Here is a 26,179-nt window from a genome sequence, read left to right as displayed (position 1 = left end):
ACGGTATGTACAGTTTTCAGCGAAGTTTGTATTTAAAGTCACAACAGTAACCTGATGTGACACTTGTTCCAGACGGAATTCCGTTACAGTTACGTCTTGTCGATCACAAGCAATAATAATTGTTTTCGTGATCTATGACTGAGCACACATTCTTTTTTCTTTTCCACATGGAATCACCCCATTTATTAGACTTGATATCAACCCCAGACGAAATTCTCTGAACCACGTTTGATCAATAGCAATAAATCTGAAGAAATAATAATTCACGTTTCGTCAACAGCAACCGACCTGAAGAAATGATGCTTGACTTTCATATTACAGTAAAGTTTCTGCTTCCATTCAGAAGTCAAACAATGAAAGGTCTATTTGCCAGCAAACTTTCTCGTGTCTTGCGACATTTTGTCAGAGTTTGGTTTACACACGTTATTAGCCCTCATTTCTGAATGTTATTCATATTTCGCAAATTAATTTTCTTCGATAGCACTGTCATAGGTTTCACATTTCCATCCATAGTTGATGTTTGCAGCCTTCCTGATTTTGCACCGTCATAGCCACCACGAAAAAAGATAGACCAAAATGAAACTATACTGTGCTCAACAGGTAATTCAGCACAAACTTCGCCGGCCGCTGTGGTCAAGCGGTTCTAGGTGCTTCAGTCCGGAACCGTGCGGCTGCTACGGTCGCAGGTTCGAATCCTGCCTTGGGACTTGGATGTGTGTGATGTCCTTAGCTTAGTTAGGTTTAAGTAGTTCTAAGTCTAGGGGACTGATGACCTCAGATGTTAAGTCCCATAGTGCTTAGAGCCATTTCAACCATTTGAAGCACAAACTTCGCTTAAAATAGTGGGTACTTCCGTATGGATTTGATCACTCAAAGTTTTGAGATTAATGTACGAATTTTGATATTCAACAATCACAATATCTGACACACTTGCACACCTCATTTCAAATTAAAATTACTTAAAAACAAAATAACCTATGAATGAAACAAAGTCTTTGCTTCGTCTTCGAGACTCTGATAGCAATTAAAGTAATTTTCAGAGCTGTCACATCATCCAGTCCTCAAGCTGTGCATTACGTTTCAAACGATTCTCATACGTAGGATTACCTTTACTGTATTTTAAAGAACTAGTATGCCGTTTCCCAGCAAACACAAAACGATAAGTGTGGGGACTTTCGGGTATTTTAAGAGCTGCTGTGAAAACTTTCGAATAGTAATAGTAAGTTGTGATTAATAATTTAGAATTTTATCCGAAATAGTTACTTTACAATAACAAAGTAGCCGTCATGGACTTCGCCTGTGGGAGGATAGTAAGTATGAAGAAAAGAAATCAAGAAGGGCCATCTATAATATGGAGAAAATGTAACATTAAAATGAAATTAAGTGGAAAAGAAACTGACAGAGAAAATCACATGGAAATAAATGGGGAAAATTTCAACATGTACACACCAAAACGATGTCGTTTCACATAAAGAACTGTCATGCAAACTGAGTTCTGACACACCCACCTTACATCTCTGGAATGGATACTTGGCAGCTGCAATGCTATCGTGTTTATCAGATAAGCAGTCAATTTTGTACTTTAAAAGTTTAATATCAGTTAAGACAATATGGGTAGCACTGAGATGAATGATAAAAAACAGCTGTGATCTTTAAACTTCTTTCTTTTATGTAACAGGTGAACAAACGTGGTAAGTGAATCCAAGTGTTTTGCTACAGTCCTGATATAACATTATCACATCTGTTAATACGAGCACAGATGCTTTCAGGCTCATTCACGTGTAGTCCAGATACTTCTTGCACTTCACCTCAGAATTCCGCGTGGAATGGGTAATGTTTGTCATGGCCAGCCCTGAACAGAAAAGAAAAGAAGCGTCAATCATTTAACTTTCTTCACAGCACATAGTTATCCTGATACAAGTACCACCAAGTGCTGTTCTGCACTGTAAAGTACTGTAAATTATATTATAAACGCCCAGCATGCTAATAAAACTTTTTGCTTATAAAGTTAAACCAGCAACTGCCATCAGAATTGATATACACATCAATAAATACCTAATTACCAGATATTTGAACATGATTTTAATGCTCGTTCTTACATGTACTTTCAGCATATAAATGTCCCCTGTATTTCTGCTTAGAATAACTAAATCAGACAAGTAATCACATAACAGTTTGTATAATTTGTAAAAATTTGCTAGCAAATTTGAAGTCTTAAGAAACATAGAACTTTATACTTTTAAGTTGCAGTTACCTTATACATGGGACGAATACTGTTATAACCGAAGTAACAGTAGCAGGTATGAAGTAGGAGGTATATACAGCACGAGAGCAGAACTATATCTGTACAAAAGTGGTTTATATACAACGGAATGTGCCGATAGCAACTCAGGAAGCTACAGCTACAGAGAATGATTTGAAAATAAGATGAAAGAATGGATTTGTCCTCCAGTTGTTGGATGTTCAAGAACACTGCTGGGAATCATAGCATTATGAAGTAAACATGAACAATGTCATAAAATCCGTGTGTTTATTTTTTGGTACCGATGGGTGATTGTTACAGCTATAATTATTGTTGTTTGTACCAAAGAAAAGTTCACAGTAAAAGCTATTGCATGCAATCAAATTTATTTATGGAGAATGCAGAATTTAGTCATTTGGATCTGTCTTGTAACAGAGATTGTAATTCAGCAATGGAAGTACTTTCTTGGTAAATTGAGCAGCTGGAAATAGAGAAAACTGCAGCCACTAAATCTCCAGATGATGCGCAGTTCTATTTGCTCTTCAACACTGCATTCTGGATGTAAAATACTCCCTCCATTTATATCTTCGAGAGGGAGCTTTACAGCTAGATGTTGCCATCAGAGAAAAAAATTTGGTATTCTATGGGTCAGAGCAAGGAATGTTAAATCCTTTAGTCGGTAGGTAAGTTACAAAATTTAACAAGAGAAATTGATAGGTTAAAGTTAGATATAGTGGGGATTAGAGAAGTATGTTGATAAGAAGAACATGATTATGATCAAAATAAGATTATCTTTGTCTTCTTTTTTGGGGGGGGGGGGGGGCGGACGGAATTATCTGTCTTTTTTGGTGTGACCTGTCTTGACTGTCTCCTGTGTGTGTCTCCTGTGTGTCAGCTTCTTCACCTCATAGTAGCACTTACGCTCAACATCCTCAACAGTTAGTTGTATATATTCCAACCTTTATCATTCCTTACAGTTCTTCCCCTCTACACTTCCCTCAAGAACCATGTGGGAGTTACGCTCTGATACCTTAACGTGTGTCCTATCATCCTGTCCTTTCTTCTAACGAGTGCCCACATATTCCTTCCCTCTCCAATTATGTGGAAAACCTCATGTTTTATCAGTCCACATAATTTTCAACATTCTTCTGTAGCACCACATCTCAAATGCTTCGATTCTCTTCTTTTCCAGTTTTCTCACAGTCCATGGTTCACTACCATACAACACTGTGCTACAGATGAACACTCTCATAAATTTCTACCCCAAATTAAGACTGCTTTCGTCCAGGAACGCCCTCTTGGCCTGTACTAGTCAGCTTTTTACGTCCTTCTTGCTTAGTCCGTCATGTGTTATTTTGCTTCCACGGTAGCAGAACTCCTTCAGTTAATCTAATTCGCGATCCTCAGTTTTGATCAATTTTTCGCTAACTCATTTCTGCTGCTCCTCATTATTTTCATCTTTCTTGATTTATTTTCAAACCGAATTCTGTGTTTTATTCAGTTCATTCACTATGTCCTGTAAATCTTCCTCCCTTACAATGAGAATCCATTCCTCCAGTAATTCAGTATCTCACTTCTTTCCACACTGATTCTTCCTGACGATTCTCTTAACCTTCAGCCTATTCTTCATCATTACTAAATAATGATATGTCTGTATCTGCTGCTGGGTATACCTTACAACCTATTACCTGATTTCGGAATCTCCATTATGATGAAATCCAGGTCGTACCTTCCCACCTCTTCACTATTTTTTCGAAACATACTCTGTGCAGTCACATCAATGTGACATCTTGTCAAACGCCTGAATTAACAACTTTTGCAGCGCGGACCGCCGCGAGATGTGCAAGAAGAATGTCGATGAGGTTCTGGAAGGTACCTACAGGTATGGGGAGCCATACAGATTCCAGTACCATGGCCAGTTGGGCCTTGTTTCTCGGTTGAGGATCCTTGATACGAACAGCCCAATCGAGGTGATCCCACAGTTTCTCGAATGAGTTTAAATCCGAGGAGTCTGATGGCTACGGGATTCCGGTAAATTCATCGTGATTCTCTTCAAACCGCGTACATGCACTGTGAGCTGCGTGACACGTTGCATAGCCCTGCTGGTAGATGCCATCGTGCCGAGAAAAAAACAAACTGCATGCAGGGGTGGACATGGTCCCCAAGGATAGATGTATACTTGTGTTGATCCAGTGCGCCTTCTAGAATTCTATCACCCAGGGAATGCCATGAAAACATTCCCCAGGCCATAACGCTTCCTCTTCCGGCCTGGATCCTTCCGACCCTTATCGAAAAAAGGTTATCAGATGAAGACGTAAGACAAGGGAAATGTAATGTAGTCATCAGTTTAGTGATAGAGGGAAGTGTTGCGGTAGAAAAGTTGAGAGAAAGACCAGGGCTTGGTTAAAGCTTCAGATAACAGTACACTGCAGTAGACAAGCACTTGCTTTGCATTGGATGTACCCTCATGTAGAGGTTCATCCAACCAGTCTTCAGAGTGAAGACCACAACAAGAACAAGGGAGATTACAGCATCTACTACCAAACTCGTCAACAGAAACACTGTTATTTAAAACAAATGTTAGTGATTGAAACTTACTCAGCAAAAGGGAAGATTCTGTAGTTCCTGTTGAATGTCTTGATGTAGGCCATGTCATCATCACTGAGGTTAAAATCAAAGATTTGGATGTTTTCCTCAATTCGACTTTTGTTGTAAGATTTTGGTATTGGCACTGTACCTAGTTGAAACTGCAACAAACAAATATTAATTTTTTCCTGATTCATACAATAAATTCCCCACCCCCAAAAAAACTCTTTCTCTCTCTCTCTCTCTATCTCTCTCTCTCTGTCTCTCTCTCTCTCTCTCTCTCTCTCTCTCTCACACACACACACACACACACACACACACACACACACACACACACACACACACATTTGCATATTCTTCTCTCCTCCCAATTCCTGTCTCATACCTAGAATTTGCAGTTGCATCTCACCTCCTCTCAAATCCAAGACTATCAGAGAAACTAACAATTGATTTTCCTGCATTATCATTTTCAGAATCATTCACAGTGTAAATTTATACAACAAACGTTTAATTGTTTTCGCTTCCATTACCCAGAAGCTCTGCTTCAGGAGAAGGCAATTTGAAGTTGTTCCATGATTGTTATGCATCATCTGCTTTCTCCATCTAGATTACCTAGTCAAGTGTATTCTCCACATTATAAACAACATCCTTTGTTTTTTTCTGTTGGAACAATGAGTGCATATTGTAAACATCAATTAAGAATTTCAAAAATGTTACTGCTGCAAGGTTAAGTGCATTCCTGTCTGCTGAACAATCTGTATCAGTTACTGCTAAATAAATTTTTCTATAATGTGTATACAGTTCTAACATACATTGTGTTTATGTATCTAGAAGCAAATTTTGACTGATATCTGTTTTCACTATCTTACTGTCATGAACACAAAATAAAGCATTTAACAAGCTTGGAAATTGTAAGCTTCTTACTGTTGTGTCATTTTCTGTCTCACAATCTAAGTACCTGTTAAGTTACCTTTCTTAGCTACGTACAGTCTAACTCATTTCTTTCACATCAGCATGTACGTAAAAGATGGTAGTTTAAATCACACAAAGATGACAAAAACCAGATACATAACTTGACAATATGTTCGAATTAAAATTCAAATGTTTTTAGTAGGAAAGATAATTAAGGGCTGTGTGAAACACAAAAAAATACAGCTTACAGAATATGAGAAATTTCCTCATTTTCATTTCACTGTATAAGAACAAACCTAATAATGCTAATTCTGATTTTACTATTAAATAAACTCCATACTGAAACTGTTATTCCTTACCACATATCTAAGAACAACTTGAGCCACTGTTTTCTTGTATTTAGCAGCAAGTTCTTTGATTTTTGGATGTTCTAAGAGTGGCACCCCACCATCTGGCATCTTCATAGAGGGATTTGCAAGTGGGCTGTATGCAGTAATAAGTATGTCTCTCTGCTTGCAAAAATCGATCAATTTCTGCTGGTTGAGGTAAGGGTGACATTCAACCTGTATTAACAGACATTTCACATTATATGTATGCCATAACAGGTAGCTAAAACCAAGAAATGAATAGATATTGATATAATACATATATACTACGTTACTTTACGTTTAGTGGGTGGCAGCAAATCTCTGTATTTAAAAACATTACACATTTATTGTTTTTGTGCACAATGAATTCTTGATGTTTGAAATGTACCTTGCTATTACATCACCAAATATAGATGTGAAGTTACATAATGTGTAACTATCTTACACATAAGTGAATACTGCACATATTAAAGCTGAAATTTAGAATTCACAAATACCTTCACTTTTCACAGTATCAGATGATTGCATAAGATGATCCATCCTCATGATAAACTTTCTGTAATTTTGAAAACTTGTATTCATTTCTGAGGTACCATAGTTCAATATTGCAGATTTCAGAGTGCACAAAAGCAACCATGTCACATGACATTTAACAAAAAAAGGTACTCATCCAAGTAACTTACAAGAGGGAACTAGTTATGTGATCACAGACTACAATGAAACTAGGTTGGCTCTGTAGGATCACTGTTATTGCTACATTAGGTTATATGTAAATATATTTTTCTCGTTAGTTTTAATTTACAAACTGAAGTATTACTGTTCCCTACCAGCTTCATGATATAACATTCCCATCCAGATAAAAATGTTGTTCGGTCATTTATTTCAACAATAGGCCCATATTGTTCATATTAGGAGCAATTTTAGCTTGATAAAGAGTCAGGAACTGCATGACTGGTGAATCATGGTTGTAAATGGTAAAGGAATATAAGAAGTTCATTAAAAACTACTTTTCGTTTTTTATCTAATGAAAATTGGCATGTTACACTATGACATTACCTGATTGGTAACTGGTTTGATTGAAGCTTTTTCAAGTACTCTTGTGATCTGTTTGCTATTGAAATTGGACACTCCAATGTTCTTTGCTAGACCTAAACGAACACACTCTTCCATTTGTTTCCATGTGTCCACATAGTCGATGTCTGCTGTAGCTGCAGCCCCATTTTCTGTTGGGTGATTGTTGTCTCCTTCCTATTGTAACAATTAGATCATTTTACAAAAAAATGGTTCAAATGGCTCTGAGCACTATGGGACTCAACTGCTGTGGTCATAAGTCCCCTACAACTTAGAACTACTTAAACCTAACTAACCTAAGGACATCACACACATCCATGCCCGAGGCAGGATTCGAACCTGCGACCGTAGCGGTCGTGCGGTTCCAGACTGTAGCACCTTTAACTGCTCGGCCACTCCGGCCGGCTCATTTTACACAGTATTGTTAACTCACAATGTAAAGTGATAACACAAACTACACATTTTTAAATTGATATTTTAATAAATGAAGCAGTATGACATAATAAATACTTTGCTGCTAAGTTTGAAACATACAATTTTTTCAAGTTGTGTCAAAAAGGAAAAAAATTATGAAGAATATAATTATAATACTAAAGGGTCTGCACCTGTACAGAACAGGACACTGGAGGCAAGAATGATATAGTAGGACTAGGATTAAAACAGAAAATAAGGAAGAGTAATGATGAAGGCAGAAAGGAATAGAGACCAAGTGTCCAACATAATGAACACTCAGATGCCACAGGTGTATACATACATTCATAACACTAATGTACTATTCCAAGAAAGCAGTGTTTGAAGACAAAATATAGGAAATGACAAGGTATCGTTTTGTAGACATCATAGGTTTTGTAACAAAAACAGTGACACACACTGAGTAAAAATTTACTTTGCCTACATAACATGCAATTTCTACTTGTAATGTGCTTGCAGTAAAAATGATGTAACACTGCAAGGATAATGCACGTGGGTAGTGACAACAGGGAGAGAAAAGGGATGATAACATTCTAGATCAACTAGAATAATTAATGGATGTGAATAACAGCAAAAACACTCAACTCAGGGGCAAAACTTTTAGTTACTCTGAAGAAGAATGTATGTCTAATATTTCAATGCTCAATGTTCATCCTTACACTCAGGTACCTTGCCACTGACCAAAACTTCTATTATCTGACAAGAGATTATCTTTACTTTTTTCTTTATTAAATAATTTACATTTATACAATTACATTTATATACATTTATACACATTTTTACAATTATGAATTAATTTGTATCTCATTGCTTTTTACATTTTTTCCAGTTAGCTATTTTGTGCCAATCTTTTTAACATTGAATATTTCTTCTGCAGCTCACCTTGTATGCAAAAGGCCAATGGATTAAATACAAGTCCAGATAATCCAATTTAAGATCAGCTAAACTTTTTTTTAGTGTAGGTACTACCACATCTGGCCTGTGACGTGTATTCCACAACTGAAACAAGCAATTTTTTGGTTTTTTCATTGAATTTCTTACCAAATTGCCGATAACTTAAGCAATTTAATTAAATAAAACAGAAAAAGTCTAAAAAGGTATGTGCGAAAAGTCTAATTTGAAAGTTCATGCAGTGTAATTGACATAATGCACAAAATATATTTCTCACACTAATACATCAAAAAAGAAACTCTTTAGGAGCAGATATGAAAAGCTGATGAGAATAACTGTTAAGGAATTGTGTGAAGGAAACTTTCAGTTTTGTTTATTCATGCACATAATGATTTTGTGATTAGTGAGATGTGTGAAATTAAGGTACATCACGTTATACATTATCTCGTTACCCGTCTTTATTTTCACCTTTAACTAAGCAAATGGGCATAACAGCTTAGCATGTAACCAAGAGCCCCAAAAGTCATACTGTGTGTTTTCTTTAATATTTCTGTATCAAGTAAGATTTAGAGATTTCAGTTCTTGATACAAACCTTTTTTGGTGCTGTTATACATACTTTACTCATAGCGATCGTATGTTTAATATGTGACTACTTTCATGACATATATTATTTCATAGAATTTGCTATCGGACCTGGTGACAGAGTATAGAAACTCCAAAACTGACCTGTCTGATTATACAGTCTTAAGAAGCACAGCGGTTAATCAAAAATAATAATTTTTCATGAAGGGAATTGGATCATATTCTTATTTCCTCCTTCTTCTTCTATCGCATACTGTGCAAGCACTGTAAAGTGCATCCGATTTATCACTATTAGGAGTTTTTCCTTTTTGAATCACATATTGTGTGTGGAAATAATGAATGTTTAAATTACTCTGAACACACTGTATTTAGCATAGTGTAGTTTTTGCACTCCCTGCTTGAGCAGTACATCAGTAGTCCTGTTATATTCGTTGGCTCCTCATTTAATATTGCTTGTCAAACTTCGTAAGTAGACTGACACAATATAGCTGATACCTACCTTCAAATATTTGCCAGTTCGAATTTTTCAGCAGTTCCAAGACACTCTTCTGTGCGTCATGTATTTATATGCTCCGTGTCCCCTGTTTATGTTCAGTAACCCCTGTTAGTCCTATTTGGTATGGGTCCAACACACTTAAGCAGTGTTTTTGAGGTCTTTTGTAAGCCATCTCCTTTGTAGACAGATTGATTTTCATTTTTGCTTTTCATGTAATATTGAGCCTTTTCTTAAGTTAACATTGTTACAGTCAGTACCGACAGACATGAAAGGAAAGAAAAATACTAAATGCTTAGTGAGTTTCAATGTATGTTTACATCATTTGGCACAATATCGATCTTAAATATAGCGACTGCTCAGAAGCTAATAAGTAAAAGTGAAAGCTTATTAGTTTTTGGATGCTCATAGTTATAAGAATTTGAATTGGAGACAACTCAATGAGTTAATCTGTTTATTTGCTTTCATGAGAGCTATGTTTAACAACGTTCTTGGCTATCTCATCCTCTTAAGATCTCTTCGTGAGAGTAATATATGAATTCATGCGTTATTGCCATTTACATAGCCATGTAAAGGACTGGGCACGTTAATTTAGCTTCAAAATATATAGATTTTCCGAAAAAATACGTTCCAAGTTATTCCACACAGATTAAAATTAATAAGAATATTCGACATTATACTAACAATTTACTTTCTTAATTTGCTTTAAGTAGTTTCTTTTCAAAAATGGACGAATTAGATTCCATCAAGTATTGTGCAAAGAGTGAAAAAATAACTGAGTTACTTGATTTTGTTACAGTGCAGTATTTTTTAACTAGTGTTTGTTCTCCTGTCTAAATGAGCAGCATGTATCCATTTACAAAATGGACTTATGTCAACACAGGTTAAACATAATCATTCCACTACGTTATTATTTGTCTTTAAAATCGTCATTATCGAAACAATTGACACTATTTTACGTCTGTAAATTGTAACTTTCATTATATCGAACTTTAGATAGATACCGCTATTCAACAGTATTGTGTGTCGCATCAAAAAGACACTAAAACTGCTCGAAAATAGGTAAAATCGTTGGTGTAGCAGAAGGTTACAAAGGTATATTTTCTGTGGCACAGAGGGGTACGGATCATATGTCAAAGAAATTGGTTATTGATTGATTCAGCGCCTGATCAGAACTGTCCGCGTATTGAGAGGGCAATCAAGAGTTATTCTGGGTTAGTGATTCCCCCATATGCCTGTTGTACATACTTTTATATCATTACTGAATCAAATGGAAGGACCATCTAGTAGGTGATCCATTTTACATTTATCATTCAGTGACAGTTCAGGTTTCCATGTTAGTGTGGGAAACGATGTTCTGACAGTAAGAACGTATGAATCCAGATAGAAAAGGGATACCAATGTTCTGCAACACCCTGTTTGAGTGTGGTGTCTGCAACAAATAAGCAAAGATACTGATCCTCTTTTGTCATATTCGAGATGTGGATGCTTCCACACAGTGTTAGTATCTCATTAGTGGGTGCAGTTCTGCCTAAATATCTCTAAGTCGTGACTTGTGTTCTCATCGTTCTTCTGGATGTGACCTACTTAAAGCTCTTGAATCACTGTTTTCTTAATTATCAAGTTTCCCCCGCCTCATTCCCTTCTGTCTTTTATGTATGGTTTCAGTTACACTATCCATTATGTGTCAGGCCTCAAGTTTTCCTCAGTACATTCTGTGTCTTCCCTTACCAACAAATGTATTTTCTTTTTTCTTTATTTAGTCTCATTTTTATCCTCTGTTTTCTTTCTTTTATTTTCTGTTTCTGTTTATTTCTGTTATATTCACACTATTTTTCTTCTACTACCATACGCTTTCGCCCTTCACCGATAATGCTCTGTTTCAATTTGACGTCATTCTGACCAAAGGTGTTATTTCTACAGCGGTTTGAAAGTTAAACTGTAATTATAATTAGCCTGCACTCTCATATGATGAGAGGAGAGAATATGTAACGCAGAGGAAGAGAAAATGAAACAAGAATATTATGTACCAGATTTGACTCACAAGGTGATACGATCTGAGATGTTACAGTGATATGTCCTCTCACTGACCTCGCTCATTTCGAAGTTCTTACAGTTTGGACTTACAAAACTTAAGAAAGACGATTAATCAGAAAAATAAGCTGTGCAGGTTCTTATTTAAGGGAGAGTGATGCAAACCACATCATTATCCGAGCTTGGGATCAAGAGACATTTGAATTGCGATTGATCGCTGTAAGCAGAATTGACAGTAGCGGGCGATGACAGCAAGCAGCCAATGTCGAGTGGTGGGACGGCAGAGCACCCGAAAACGTCATGTCTTTACGTCAGGAGTTCAGAAGGCGCCGTTGCAAAGTGTGTAAGGCTAGCGTAAGAATGTAAAAGGTGCAAGAACTAAACGTTTGAAGCAGTTTGAAGGGGTAGACACCTCTTGGCGATTAACAGGTCGATCTGTCCCAGGCTGTGAAACTCAAGGAAGAAAAAATAGTCCATCAGAAATTTAAGTTATCTGAGAGTTAACTTGGATGAAAAATTATTTCAAGTATTATTATCTACAAATAAGTGTCTCCACTCATGGAACCGATATAGGGCACTATATTTGCAAAAAGGGAAAATATTGGGTGATACAATTAAAGTACAGCCACTCACAGAGGACCAGTGTGGGCAGTCATTATCGTATGGCAGCGAAACTTGGTAGGTATTCTAGAACGTTAATGAGGAATCGGTTTACGCTAGAAAAAATTAATTCCAGTTTTGGCTCCCAGGTGCAAGTCTGGCGCTATGAATGCAAGAAAGGCTGTAGAAATATTTCCAGGTCAGGCAAGGTCAAACATGTGAGAAAGGCAAAATATTGATTTTATTAGTAATTGCCTCTTACACAGTTGGTTTAGCATGAGTGCTGATGTCGTCGACGAAATGCTGCATCTGTATAACGATGTGGTCAACAGTTGCCCGGAGCAGTTCCAGTGGAACCTGATCAACATGTTCCTGTACGTTGTCCTTCAGATCAGACAAAGACCCATTGAGCGCCTAATAACAGCGTTATTTTACAAATACCCAAAGCCAAATAGCTGCCATGCACCGTTTCCTGTCCTCATAGCCATGCTGTTCATACGCGTTAGGATCTGTCAAATGACAGTGTGGTTGTCATACCGTCACATAAACGCTGTATAGCACTTGATTTGCACCTGGTGGCCAACATTGGAACTAACTTTTTCCATCATAAATCGGTTCTGCATTAACACATTAGATTATCTACCAAGTTTTGCAGCCGCATGATAATTACAGTGCACAATGAACTCTGTGAGTAGCTGCACTTTAATTATAACCAACCAGTATTAGTGAAGTGGATAGGCTGATGCCACTGAAGCTTAAGAAAGTTAGAAGTGAGGGCGACGGACGAATTCCTTGGGAGAACTTGTCAGGTGCTTGTGGAGGTAGGACATCATTCGAATTGGAGCCCCCATCTCGTTTCCGTAATGAGCTCTCTCTTCGCTCATTTTAAGCTGACAACGTCTGATTAAGTACATACACGTAGGAATTGTTTTTAAATAGTGCTGATGAAGTGTATTTTGATGGTGACAACATTTTGCAGACTTAGACGAAGGTAGTGTAATGTACAAATCTTACATTGTGCAATGCACAAACTACCATCGATCATCTTGGAAAGGATGAAAAATCAGTTGCATAACAGGGTTACTAGAACCCTTGACACAGGTTTCGGTGGTTAAAAAATTATCTTCCTTAGTAGGAAATTCTAGCGCCTAGAAATTACACATTCGTTACAAAAAGTTCAAGTAAAACAGAAGTAGCAAATGCAGATAATACACAATAAGCCAAGAGTACACACTTACTTGTTACATATTTTTAAAAAAACAGACGTTACAATGAAGCTGTTTGCCTCTCGTCAAGGGCAAGCACCTAAGAACACTATCTAACCAAGGTGTATTTCTTAGGCGTTACAGTCTCCTTCCGAAGAAGATAATTTTATAATTATCAAAACCCGATTGGCTCACCTTGCTGGTAATGAACATGTCTTCCCGTTTCACTGTTCCATCAGCAAATTTCTCCTGAAGAGCCTCGCCTATTTCTGTTTCATTAAGGTACACAGCTGCAGTATCAATATGGCGATAGCCCACATTAATAGCATGTTTGACTGCGTCCCTTACAGCTCCTGGAGTTGCCTGCAACATAAAAACGTGCAACACTACGTTTAACCTTAAGCTGTAGTGTAGAGTAAAACGATGACATAAACAGACAGCTCAAATCACGCCTTTAGTATAGAGTTATCGTTCATCTGGATCGCTTATAAGGAGCGCTATTCCCGGTGTCTCAAATGAAAAGTCTTACAGTCCAATAAATTATCATCATCATCAACAACAACAATAACATCATTATCATCATTATTAGACTCAAAGGCTGCTGCAAGAGGTCTTTTCCATTACTTCCAATTTTCTTCTCTTTGTCACCAGTCACTTCTGATACCATTTTTTCTCATATCTTCCTACATTCAATCACTAGATTTTCCGTGGCCTACCAGATGGTAATAAACCCAGTAACTTTACAGGCTAATGACATCAATCCAAGACATTCATTCAAATGACGCTCTTCTCCCGTCATGGTATATATCCCCGTTTAGACCCACTAAATTTGGATAATCAATTATTCATCAAGCTTATAACTACGCCAGCAGTAGCTATGTCATGCACTCGATCAAATGCTTGCCTTGAAATCTTCATTTCAAATATGAGCAGACAATTGTAGACTAGTTTCCAAGTATGTATGCCCCATTTTTCACATGCATATAACACTTGAGACGTAATTGACTCAATGAGGAAACAGTCTAATATCTAACACCATGATAAATTACAGTATACTATACCTTGCTAATCTAAAACTATGTTTTTTTTGGGGGGGGGCGACAAGTATGTTGTATTGTATTTTAGTGTGTTCCCTAGTAGAATGATGATATCAGAATGTAAAAGAGTTTCATTTTGATAAATTTAAACACCAAACCGTAAGTTTGATAATTATATATGGTTAATAATAGCAACACATTGTATTGTTTCCTTCATTGCTTGATGAGATACAGTTTCATGAATTTTTCATAAAAATAACATCTTTAGGAAAAACTGTATTGTTGTGAAAAAAATTCGTTAAATAAGTAATATATAAATGTTGGAAAATGCTAAAGCCTATATTATACAGACGTTTTTAAAGGGAAAGTAACATGTGACTTATAAGAATAATTTTATATCTGTGCCCAGATGACATGAACCTGTAAAAAGATTTTGTTTATAGTGCAGTTTAAGTCGGTCGTGCTATGAACTTTTCCTTTTAATGGATCTGAAATACCACCCAATCACAAAATTCTTTGTTTAGTTAATATCTATTCACACTTGAAGAAATGGAATGGGACAGCAAGACAATCCACAATAAATTTAAAATGGTGGCATTCACACAGATTGTCAGTGGAGCAGGACAGCAAGATCAAGGTTTCTTGGGAAGAAAGTTTTAACGTTGATATAGGTGGGGGACGGCGGGTTCGTCTGCATAGGAGGTAACGTACAGGAATACTCAACTTACTACTTCACTTATGGTAGTGGATTTCGTGTTTTTGTTTCTTCTTAGTCTTTTTTTATTGTTTGTTTCGTTCTCATGGCATGTTGCAAATATTCCATGAGGACTCTGATATTAATCCTTTGAGCCTTGGCTCAGTTAACCATAAATATCAGCTTAAAAAATTAAAGGCACGTTATACTATGGGCTCATCCATGCAGCTGCTGTCCACCTACTTACCAAATCACAAACAGTGCACAAAACTCGCGATAAAATCAGTACTAAGATTATGCATTTATATTTCACTATGGGTATAGTAAGACAGGTTCTTCACCAAGGTTTAAATCTTCGTCCTTTTCACTTCTCAGTTGTCATTAATAATATTACTCAACATCCTACCTCCACCCCTTTTTTACACATTTTGAGCTATTGTACCAGTCCTTTGTTTTATGGAAAAGATTGTAATTAACAGGGCTCAATTGCGATTCGAGAAATCACAGGTGAAATCACATATTCTCTTAACCATAGTTTAAACACTAATAAAACAGAAGCCCAGGTACAAACATTTAAAACTGTCAGATCACATTAGAAGGAAGCAGAGGGCATGTGCGTTATGTCAGGAATGGACTATGTCAAAATTAAATTGCTAGGTGTTTACGTAGTTAAAGAACAGTACACCAGGAAGAAGACCATTGTAACCATGGCCGAAACAAGGGTTTCACCAGTAATGATTTTTTATCATATGACATGACACCATAACGAGAAAACTTTTATACCAACTGACTCTGGCTGTGGAAGCCTACTCAATTATACTAGATAAAAATCTTTGCTGAGTTCAAATGGTTCAAATGGCTCTGAGCACTATGGGACTTAACATCTTAGGTCATCAGTCCCCTAGAACTTAGAACTACGTAAACCTAACTAACCTAAGGACATCACATACATCCATGCCCGAGGCAGGATTCGAACCTGCGACCGTAGTCTTTGCTGAGTAATCCTCATTAACTATGCTGGGTATTAGTGAGTAAGTGCATATATTCTGATCATTGATACCATAATATGTACGCATTTCAGCGTGTTAGCTGTTTTTTCTCCACATCTAACAGTCTTGCCACAAATGCAACACATAAATTACTACCTGATGTTTTCTGCGCCTAAGTGCACGACATCTGTCAGTATAGACTAACTGTTTTGCGTCCAAATGTCTACAGTTCACCAACTGACTTGTTGCCCTGAATAAAATAAGCATCAATGGCTTGCTCTTGATACATTTACTTGGAGGTACTAACCAACCTAAAATCATTCAACTCCTAATGGCTGCAATTATTAGTCTGTAAATGAAGCAAATTCTGATGTAATAGTGTCCAACACACTGTCCTCTGTCACCAATAAAAATATCGCCCCATACATCGCTAACAAACAGTATAAGTGAGAAAAATAATAGTGCCTTGCACTTCCTCAGCTAGCTATCAAAAGTAGTTTCCAACAAACCACTGACAATTCTTATATTGTGGTAGAGTTCACACATTTCTTATTTATGATGTGGAACTGGAGGGATTTAAGATATTAACAGTAATTACAACAACACTAGAAGTAAGGTCAATTACTACACACATAGAGCTGAAGAATATAGGCCATAGTGTGCTTATGAATAGCCAAATATGGTTTATCGATCTACCAATTACAACAAGAACAAGTGAAGCAAAATTATACAAAATAAAATTAGGATCTCACATTGAAATCTCACACCTTGCAACAGTGGCTTGCATGTCTCAAAGATAGAGATAAGAGTACCACAGGTGCAACCATAATGGATGATACCTGTAGAGGGGCCAGATTAAAACTGGCTCCTGAGGAAGGACAGCTAGGTTTGCTCAGACAACAGTCCGCATGATTGACTGGTATGACTATGCAACATTAGCCAACATGGCTTTGCTGGACTGGTGTCACAAACGGTTCGAAGCAAGAGGAAAGTACAGCCAACACTTTTCCCCGAGACCATGCAGCTCCACTGTATGGCTTAATGATGGAATCTTGTTGAATTTAATATTCCAGAAGTAAAACAGACTACATTATTATCTCCAGGTTGGGCTACTAAGGAGCATCGTATTAACACACAATCAAATGAGAGTACTGCAAAAGCAGATTAAATAATGAATAAGAGTACAAGAATGCAATTGAACTATTATGAACAACATACCGAACACATAATCGTGACCAAGACAGACACCAAGCCAAGCCCCCATCACAGCCGTGCAAGTATATAGTGTGTTCAAAAAAGTATCGTATATGTTGAGCGGTGGTAGTATTGACCAAAGAAGACAAAATGTCCTGAAAATATGGCTCTAAACTGCATACCTTAAGAGCTATGGACACTTGTTCATCTTTGCTGTTGTGGAACACATCTCTTCTACTGCAAACTCTTTGCTGTTACGAACGACTTACCGTAAGTAGTAAACAAATAAGCACAGATTCCTCTGCTGTTGTCCATGGATAAAGCATGCGGTAAACATCTGTTAGTGTCATTACGGTAAACTGTAATCTCGGTTCTGGCTAAATGCAGTTCATGCACTAGTTTCAGCGGAACCATTTGTGTTCTGATAAATTTGTGAAACGCTTTTACCTTGTAGTGTTATATTTGTCCTTGTCAACATAATGGAAGCTTATTTTTCCACATGGGAAATGACAGATATGACACTCCGTTATGGCGTGGTAAATGGGAGCAACCATCGAGTGCATGCCCTGTATGCTGAAAAATATCCACAATGCACAGCAGAGTACCATCTGTGTAGTTGTTCAGCCGTCATTTCCAGTGACTAACAGACTATGGCTCTGAACCTCCAGCAATGGCGGATCATAGCAGGACTCGCACCATTCGTACACCTGTTGTTGGACGAGTGAATATTGCAACAAGCGGAAGAAGATCCAGGAAATATTGAACGTAGAGGTTCAGTACCCATCGTACTTAATAATCCTCTAGTCTGGGTGATCCTCCAGGAGCAGTTGCTATACTGGTATAATGTATAGTGTGTCCACGAACTTTGGCCACAAGATCAGCCTGGATGATGCATACCCGCAAGCGGTTGAAGAATCAATGCGTCAGCGACGATTTTCAATCGATGTGTGGGCAGGAATTATTGGTTACAGAGAAACAGCACGTTATATACTACCAAACAGGTTGATTCATGCAAGGTATAGTCAGTTCCCATCAAACGACTTGCCTGTTCTGCTAGAGGAGGTACCATTCCTACTGTGGTTGAAGATGTGTTTCCTGCATGATGAAACACCTTATAGTAAGACATACATTCAGAAACCAGATTTTAATCTGTAAAGTATTTCCAGGGCAGATGTGTTGTCTAACACTGCCTGCAATCTTTCTCAACCGGCTGTACAAAAAATCTAATCGGCAAAAAAAATTCTACCTTATTTTTAGATTTAGACGTCAGCCTCATGATGAAGCTAATGGAAATATTTCCATTTAAGGGTGATATTTCCATTTAAGTAATACACTGTGAGAAATCCGAAAAGTTCGCAATGACAATTGAGGTCACTTTGATTTTTGTCTGGTGCATGTTACACCATATTTTGCCACGTAGAAAGTTAAGCTAACGTACTGAATTTTTCTTTAGACTTGAAAAGAGGTCTCTATTCGACTTCAGTTTCGAGAAAATGGATTTTATGTAACGCTTTCCCTTCGGATACAGAACGTGAGAGAATGAAATATTCGTAACACCCCTCATACCGCATATCGAGATATCGAAACGAGATTTTGGAAAGTGATAGCACACAAAGAGAAGAGTATTTCACCATGTGGTTAACAAACAAAATTTCCTTATCTATTGTGATATAGAAGAAGCTATATTTTTATTTTTGTTTCTTTCCTCCTTTTTTTCAAACCACTAGTGTAATTTTTTAAGAGTTATGACAGCTAGTGAAACGAGAATTTTCTAGCTGAAAAACATGGAATTTCTTCTCTTATGTTACTATAAACCAACACAGTGAGGTCGCCAATTGCCTGTCTAATAAGACTTCGAGTCATAGTAGCTACTGCAAGGTGAGTTTGTGCAAATTATACTGTGTTTTTCTAAAAGAAGCAAATTTAAAATTGTCAACAATAGAAATGTAGCCATTACTCATAACACATGATGCTTCTTCGAATGAGTTTACATCTCAGACAAAAAACAACAAGTCGTCAATTCTGTTGCAGTTTCGGTAGAATCCCATAACCAATTGTATTTTTAACAGTGATCAGTTGGGACTGAATCTTACTAAACTCTGAAGCTGTTAACACAGTGACAACTTGCAAAACCACGCCAACCGTCTGTTAAAGTCAATATTACTGAGGAATAAAGAGATATTTGTAGTAAGAAAATCCCCTTCCTCACTCTTTTCAGGCACAGGGACGGAAAGATGGTACACTTCCTGCTGTAATTTTTCGTTTGTCACAGATAACTCAAGTGTAGAAACAAAATCCTTCGGTAAGTTTTACTCCCAGCTGTTCGCCATTAAACATACGATAGGTTACGAGATTTTATCACAATCGCATCAGAATTGAAGAGTTATTTTTGTTGGGAATGTAAATCTTCAATATTTTCACTACCTCGTCTCCTACCTTCCAAACTTCACAGAAGCTCTTCTGGTTACTTTGCAGAACTTGCACTCCCGGAAGAAATGATATAGTGGAGACATGGCTTAGCGACAGTTCCAGAATGAGATTTTCACTCCTTTCTTCCAGAGACAAAGTTTCATGAATATTTTAAAATGACGCAGCCACCTTCTGTCAACCTTTAGACAAACTAGAACCAACATTGAGAATAAACGACATTTTCTGGCGACTTTCAATTTTACCCAAAGAACTCTTGGCTGTTTTTTAAAGGTACTCTCAAAAAAAGTAAACAAAATTGTGGACATTCTGAAAGTAAAATTTATTTTTGTTTTAAAATAGTTCTCCGAAAATAAATGATCTCGCATTCCAACTCAACCAGGAACAAAAAAATACCAACAGGTCATTTTTGAATATTTTTAAGTGGCACACTCTACTTTTTCCCAACTCAACTCTAGGGGCAGTAGCGATACCCTAGTCTCATAACATAACACTTTGAAGGGCAGGCAAAGCTGTAACTAACCACCTACGTAGACGGTTTCAATGGGCAGTGGTCACTGTGGCTAACCACATAATATTTTCTCCCTTTACCGCTCAGGGGCCAGTAGTCTCTCTGCCAACCAGCTAATTGTTGCCTAAAATGCCGCTAGATGGCAGTGCAGGTCTTCTGCGCGAATTTTTGCCGCGCATTCAGAACAATAGTTGATACTTCTTTATTGTTAGCACTGTTCTTGGAAGCGGCGTTCAGTATTCTCTGTAGCTCTTCTTTATACAACTATTTTTGGTAAGTAATTGCTTATATTTATGTGTTGAACACATATAAGAGTACGTGTAATGTAACTTTAAATTGAAACAGAATTTTCCATGTTTTACTGACAAATTTCTGTGTGGTTAGTGCTGCTAACCACTGCCCTTCTGCTCCACCCAGTATATTTTCTTCGTCTCCATCGAATATGTCTAGCCGAAAAGGAATAACTGAGGACGAATGTTACCGAATTTTATTTGAAGAAATACCTTCTAGTGACAGCAGTGTTGACAGTGATGGCACTGATGGAAATGACCCCACATTCTCAACAAGCTGTTCAAGTTCTAGTCTTGTGTGCAGTCGTGTGGTTCTAAATTTTACCAGTGGTCTTCATGGAAAGAATCATATTATTTTCATGGACAATTATTTTACATCATATGATCTGTTCAAGGACCTAAAATCCAATGGTGTGTACGCTTGTGGAACAATAAATCCCAGAGGGAAAAACATACCAAAACTCAAGGAGGAAAAGGAACTGGAATGAGGGGAATTCGATTACAAAATAAGCAATGATGGCATAGTAATCTATGGATGGAAAGATAACAGGGCAGTCAACTTGATTTCAACGTGTCATTCACCATCAGATGTGTCCACAGTAACTCGAAAAATGAAAGATGGAACAATAACCAATATCACTTGTCCAATTGTACTGAAAGACTACAATTCCAGTATGAACTATGTGGATGATTTTGACTGACTAAAGTCAGACTATGCTATTAACAGAAAAAGCAAGAAATGGTGGATGAGATTGTTTTTCACTTTTTAGAGTGCTGTGTGACAAACGCGTTCATTGTGCACAAAGAGATCGAAATGGAGCAGTTCTCCAATAAAGACTTCCGTCGAGAGGTTTACAAAATCTTGTTGGCTCCAAAAATAGTTTCAGTGGCAGCTAATTTTGCTTCTGTATCCCAAAGTAGTATAGCAACCCAGGTAAAATCACACAAACCATATGTAGACGAAAGTATTCGCCACAAAAGCAGTAAACATCAACCAATTCACTCATCATCTAGAAGATGTGCAGTTCAAAGAAAAATCCAGTGTGGTCAGTGTGGATGTGTTCAGTGTGCAAAGTAACTTTGTGTCTGAGAGCAGGCAAGAACTGTTTCAAGAGATACCACGAAAATTAAAGACTAGTTATTTCAAAGTTCAACCACCAAATATCGAATTTGTATACTGTAATGGGGTGATGGTTACCTGTAGTGACCACATTTAATGTTAATATTTTGTTGTTGTTTAAGTGAATTTTTACAAACTCGATGTATAAAACATTTCAAGACAATAAAACATATATGTTACAAGTAAAATAAATTTTAAATTTGTAAATAAATTTTCTTGCCCCACTAGAGTAAATTTTAGTGGTGTTTACCTGCCCCTCAAAGAGATAAAATAATGAGTAATGTATATGCCAAATTTGGTTGAAACTGCACCAGCGATTCCTGAGATCTGCTATTATGGCATCTCTTTTCACCCCCACTCTCAGCCATAGCGGTGCAAGGGGTATCTTACTGTTGAACTAATTTTTTTTGCAGGAAGCAAGTGATAGGTGTAACAAGCATCTTCAGGCGTTATAGAGAGGTGTAGATACGTCACAGTCTCGGCTGTTTGGTGGCCAGTGGAAGTGTTTAAACTCAGAAGAGTGGTCCTGGAGCCACTCCGTAGCACTTTTGAACATGTGGGGTGTCGCATTCTCCTGCTGGAATTACCCAAGTCCGTCAGAATGCACAATGCATATGAACGGATACAGGTGATCAGGCAATGTGTTTACGTACGTGTCACCTGTCAGAGTCGTATCTAGATGTATCAGGGGTCGCATATCACTCACCTGCACACGCCACACGCCATTACAGAGCCTCCACCACCTTGTCCCCTGCTGACATTCATGAGATTGTCTCCATACCCGTTGTGGCGTTCGCTGTGTTATTCAGTGGTTTGGTATTTAACTAATTTGTAAATGGAAATGATAATCTTATTTTATTACATTGAGTAATTACTAAATAATTTTTCTCCCCGCTAAAGATTTGATCAAGTTGCTAAAGATCTCCAAGTTAACGTCGTGTTAAAGTGTTGTCTGTAAGTTGTGTAAGTATCACTAAATCACAGTTCATACAACAGATTCTATACAACTATGGATTATGATGGAAACAGTTATCTTCAGCAAAATGATCATGAAAACCACCGAATATCAGCCGCGCACAACACTGACGTATGTTACCTGAAACAATATTCTTCGCAACTCGTGCGTAATTAATTTCGACTCCATACATCAGCTAGAAAAGTTTCTTATAAGGATCGTGCTATGAGCACTGTTTTTAAAGAACCAATCTGATCCGAATTATTTTCATTAAAGTGAGTTCGGAACCACCGGTGCACATTTATTTTTACACATTTGCATTACGTTCGGCGTTTATGTCTGCAGAGTTGCGTAATTTGAATTTGCCGCTGAGATAATTGTTAAGATGGCGGCAGACAATTGATAGAGACTTTCTATTGTTAGACCAAATAAGTAAGTATTTGAAATGATTATTAAATTCTATAAACTATACTTTCATATTGTGCACTATTTAGACCTCATCAAGCAAACATTTGATTTGTTTCTAAGGAAAACACAGACAAAAACGCGATACAAATCGCTGTCATCAATGGCTGCGCTCGTTGCAGCGGAAAGAAATAATTAACACAGATAATGCTTACTGGGAGCGGAATTAAAGTTACAAATAATTATTCACTCATATTTATAATAATAATGAACTCTATTTTCAAGTAATAATTAACAAATAATTACAGTTTCTTAACAGACCTCAGTTTGTTATGCGTCCGCAATCTACAAAAGCCAACCAACAAAAGGTAAAAACAATGGAAGACAAATGCAGATCATAAAAGGAATTTACAATTATCATTGTCTTTGTATGATACACATCGATATGTCTAATTACATCATAGAATATTATAAAAATAATTAATATTTATTAGTTTTCACTGTTTTTTCATACGTCGAATGCATAACGTTTATAACTGTTAGAGGCACAATTTCCACTCGTCACACTGTAGCCAAAAATTTATCTCGTGGATGTTACACCGTACACGTCCATCCGCTCGATACAATCTGAAACGTGACTCGTCCGACCGGGCAACATGTTTCCAGTCATCAACATTCCAGTGTCGGTGTTGATGGACCCAGGCGAGGCGTAAATCTTTGTGCGTGCAGTCATCAATGGTGCATGAGTGGGCATTCGGCTCCGGAAGCACATATCAATGATGTTTCGTTGAATGGTTCCCACCCTGACACTTGTTGATGGCCCAGCACTGAAATCTGTAGCAATTGAGGAAGAGTTGCACTTCTGTCACGTTGAACGATTCCCTTCAGTGGTCGTTGGTCCCGTTCTTGCAGGATCTTTTTCCGGCAACGATGTCGGAGATTTGATGTTTTGCCGTATTCCCGATGTCCATGCTACACTCTTGAAATGGTCGTACGGGAAAATTCCCTCTTCATGGCTACCTCCGAGATGCTGTGTCCCATCCCTCGTGAGCCAACTACAACACCATGTTCAAACTCACTTTTTATTTCGATAACCTGCCATTGTAGCAGCAGTAAACGATCTGACAACTGCGCTAGACATTTGTTTTACATCGGCGTTGCCGACCGCAGCGTCGTATTCTACCTGTTTACATAAATATATATTTAAATACTCATGCCTATGCCAGATTCTTTGGCGCTTCAGTATATATATACTCCTGGAAATGGAAAAAAGAACACATTGACACCGGTGTGTCAGACCCACCATACTTGCTCCGGACACTGCGAGAGGGCTGTACAAGCAATGATCACACACACGGCACAGCCGACACACCAGGAACCGCGGTGTTGGCCGTCGAATGGCGCTAGCTGCGCAGCATTTGTGCACCGCCGCCGTCAGTGTCAGCCAGTTTGCCGTGGCATACGGAGCTCCATCGCACTCTTTAACACTGGTAGCATGCCGCGACAGCGTGGACGTGAACCGTATGTGCAGCTGACGGACTTTGAGCGAGGGCGTATAGTGGGCATGCGGGAGGCCGGGTAGACGTACCGCCGAATTGCTCAACACGTGGGGCGTGAGGTCTCCACAGTACATCGATGTTGTCGCCAGTGGTCGGCGGAAGGTGCACGTGCCCGTCGACCTGGGACCGGACCGCAGCGACGCACGGATGCACGCCAAGACCGTAGGATCCTACGCAGTGCCGTAGAGGACCGCACCGCCACTTCCCAGCAAATTAGGGACACTGTTGCTCCTGGGGTATCGGCGAGGAGCATTCGCAACCGTCTCCATGAAGCTGGGCTACGGTCCCGCACACCGTTAGGCCGTCTTCCGCTCACGCCCCAACATCGTGCAGCCCGCCTCCAGTGGTGTCGCGACAGGCGTGAATGGAGGGACGAATGGAGACATGTCGTCTTCAGCGATGGGAGTCGCTTCTGCCTTGGTGCCAATGATGGTCGTATGCGTGTTTGGCGCCGTGCAGGTGAGCGCCACAATCAGGACTGCATACGACCGAGGCACACAGGGCCAACACCCGGCATCATGGTGTGGGGAGCGATCTCCTACACTGGCCGTACACCACTGGTGATCGTCGAGGGGACACTGAATAGTGCACGGTACATCCAAACCGTCATCGAACCCATCGTTCTACCATTCCTAGACCGGCAAGGGAACTTGCTGTTCCAACAGGACAATGCACGTCCGCATGTATCCCGTGCCACCCAACGTGCTCTAGAAGGTGTAAGTCAACTACCCTGGCCAGCAAGATCTCCGGATCTGTCCCCCATTGAGCATGTTTGGGACTGGATGAAGCGTCGTCTCACGCGGTCTGCACGTCCAGCACGAACGCTGGTCCAACTGAGGCGCCAGGTGGAAATGGCATGGCAAGCCGTTCCACAGGACTACATCCAGCATCTCTACGATCGTCTCCATGGGAGAATAGCAGCCTGCATTGCTGCGAAAGGTGGATATACACTGTACTAGTGCCGACATTGTGCATGCTCTGTTGCCTGTGTCTATGTGCCTGTGGTTCTGTCAGTGTGATCATGTGATGTATCTGATCCCAGGAATGTGTCAATAAAGTTTCCCCTTCCTGGGACAATGAATTCACGGTGGTCTTATTTCAATTTCGTGTATATAGACTGGGTGAAAATATTCTTGACCAAGGTTGTTTGGTAAATTTTCCACACTGCGAGAAATGAAAGAAAGAGCAAGTGACGTCCAACGCACAATGGAGGTTATATTTTCTTTGAATGATTCCACAACTTTACTACCAGAATCTGGTGGATGGTAAAAGCAAGCGATGACTAATTTGAGTGCACCTAGACCGGTCACTGAAGTCAAAACTAGTTTGGAGACAGACTCAGTTTCGACGTCACTAGACATAATTTTTTCTGCAAGGGACAATTCCCTTCCCCAGTAATCTAACGAATTTTTTTCCACTACCTTCAGGATCTCGTTATGTATTTGAGAACTCCTATTTCGGGTTTCAACCAGTTTAGCGTCTCATTTCGGTGTATCAGCTGTCCTGGAAAGAAGTGGATTCTAGAACTTTGTGACGAATATT

General features: G+C 38.5%; 1 protein-coding gene across 1 annotated transcript in view; it reads right to left on the bottom strand.

Annotated features, from left to right (window-relative positions):
• Nucleotides 1-1,694: 1,694 nt before the first annotated feature.
• Nucleotides 1,695-26,179, bottom strand: part of LOC126100140 (aldo-keto reductase family 1 member B1-like) — a 34,675-nt gene continuing 10,190 nt past the window's right edge. Inside the window, exons 2-7 of the mRNA XM_049910680.1 lie at nucleotides 13,652-13,819; nucleotides 8,533-8,649; nucleotides 7,165-7,356; nucleotides 6,100-6,303; nucleotides 4,841-4,989; nucleotides 1,695-1,852 (exon numbers count right to left, since the gene is read on the bottom strand). Of these exons, the coding sequence (XP_049766637.1) occupies nucleotides 1,810-1,852; nucleotides 4,841-4,989; nucleotides 6,100-6,303; nucleotides 7,165-7,356; nucleotides 8,533-8,649; nucleotides 13,652-13,819 (873 nt within the window). The 3' untranslated portion in view covers nucleotides 1,695-1,809. The remainder of the gene's footprint in view (nucleotides 1,853-4,840; nucleotides 4,990-6,099; nucleotides 6,304-7,164; nucleotides 7,357-8,532; nucleotides 8,650-13,651; nucleotides 13,820-26,179) is intronic.

The sequence above is a fragment of the Schistocerca cancellata genome, chromosome 9, assembly GCF_023864275.1.
Source record: "Schistocerca cancellata isolate TAMUIC-IGC-003103 chromosome 9, iqSchCanc2.1, whole genome shotgun sequence".
NCBI lineage: Eukaryota > Metazoa > Arthropoda > Insecta > Orthoptera > Acrididae > Schistocerca > Schistocerca cancellata.
The sequence above is the reverse complement of the archived record's forward strand: the minus strand, read 5'-3'. Positions and strand labels throughout refer to the sequence as shown.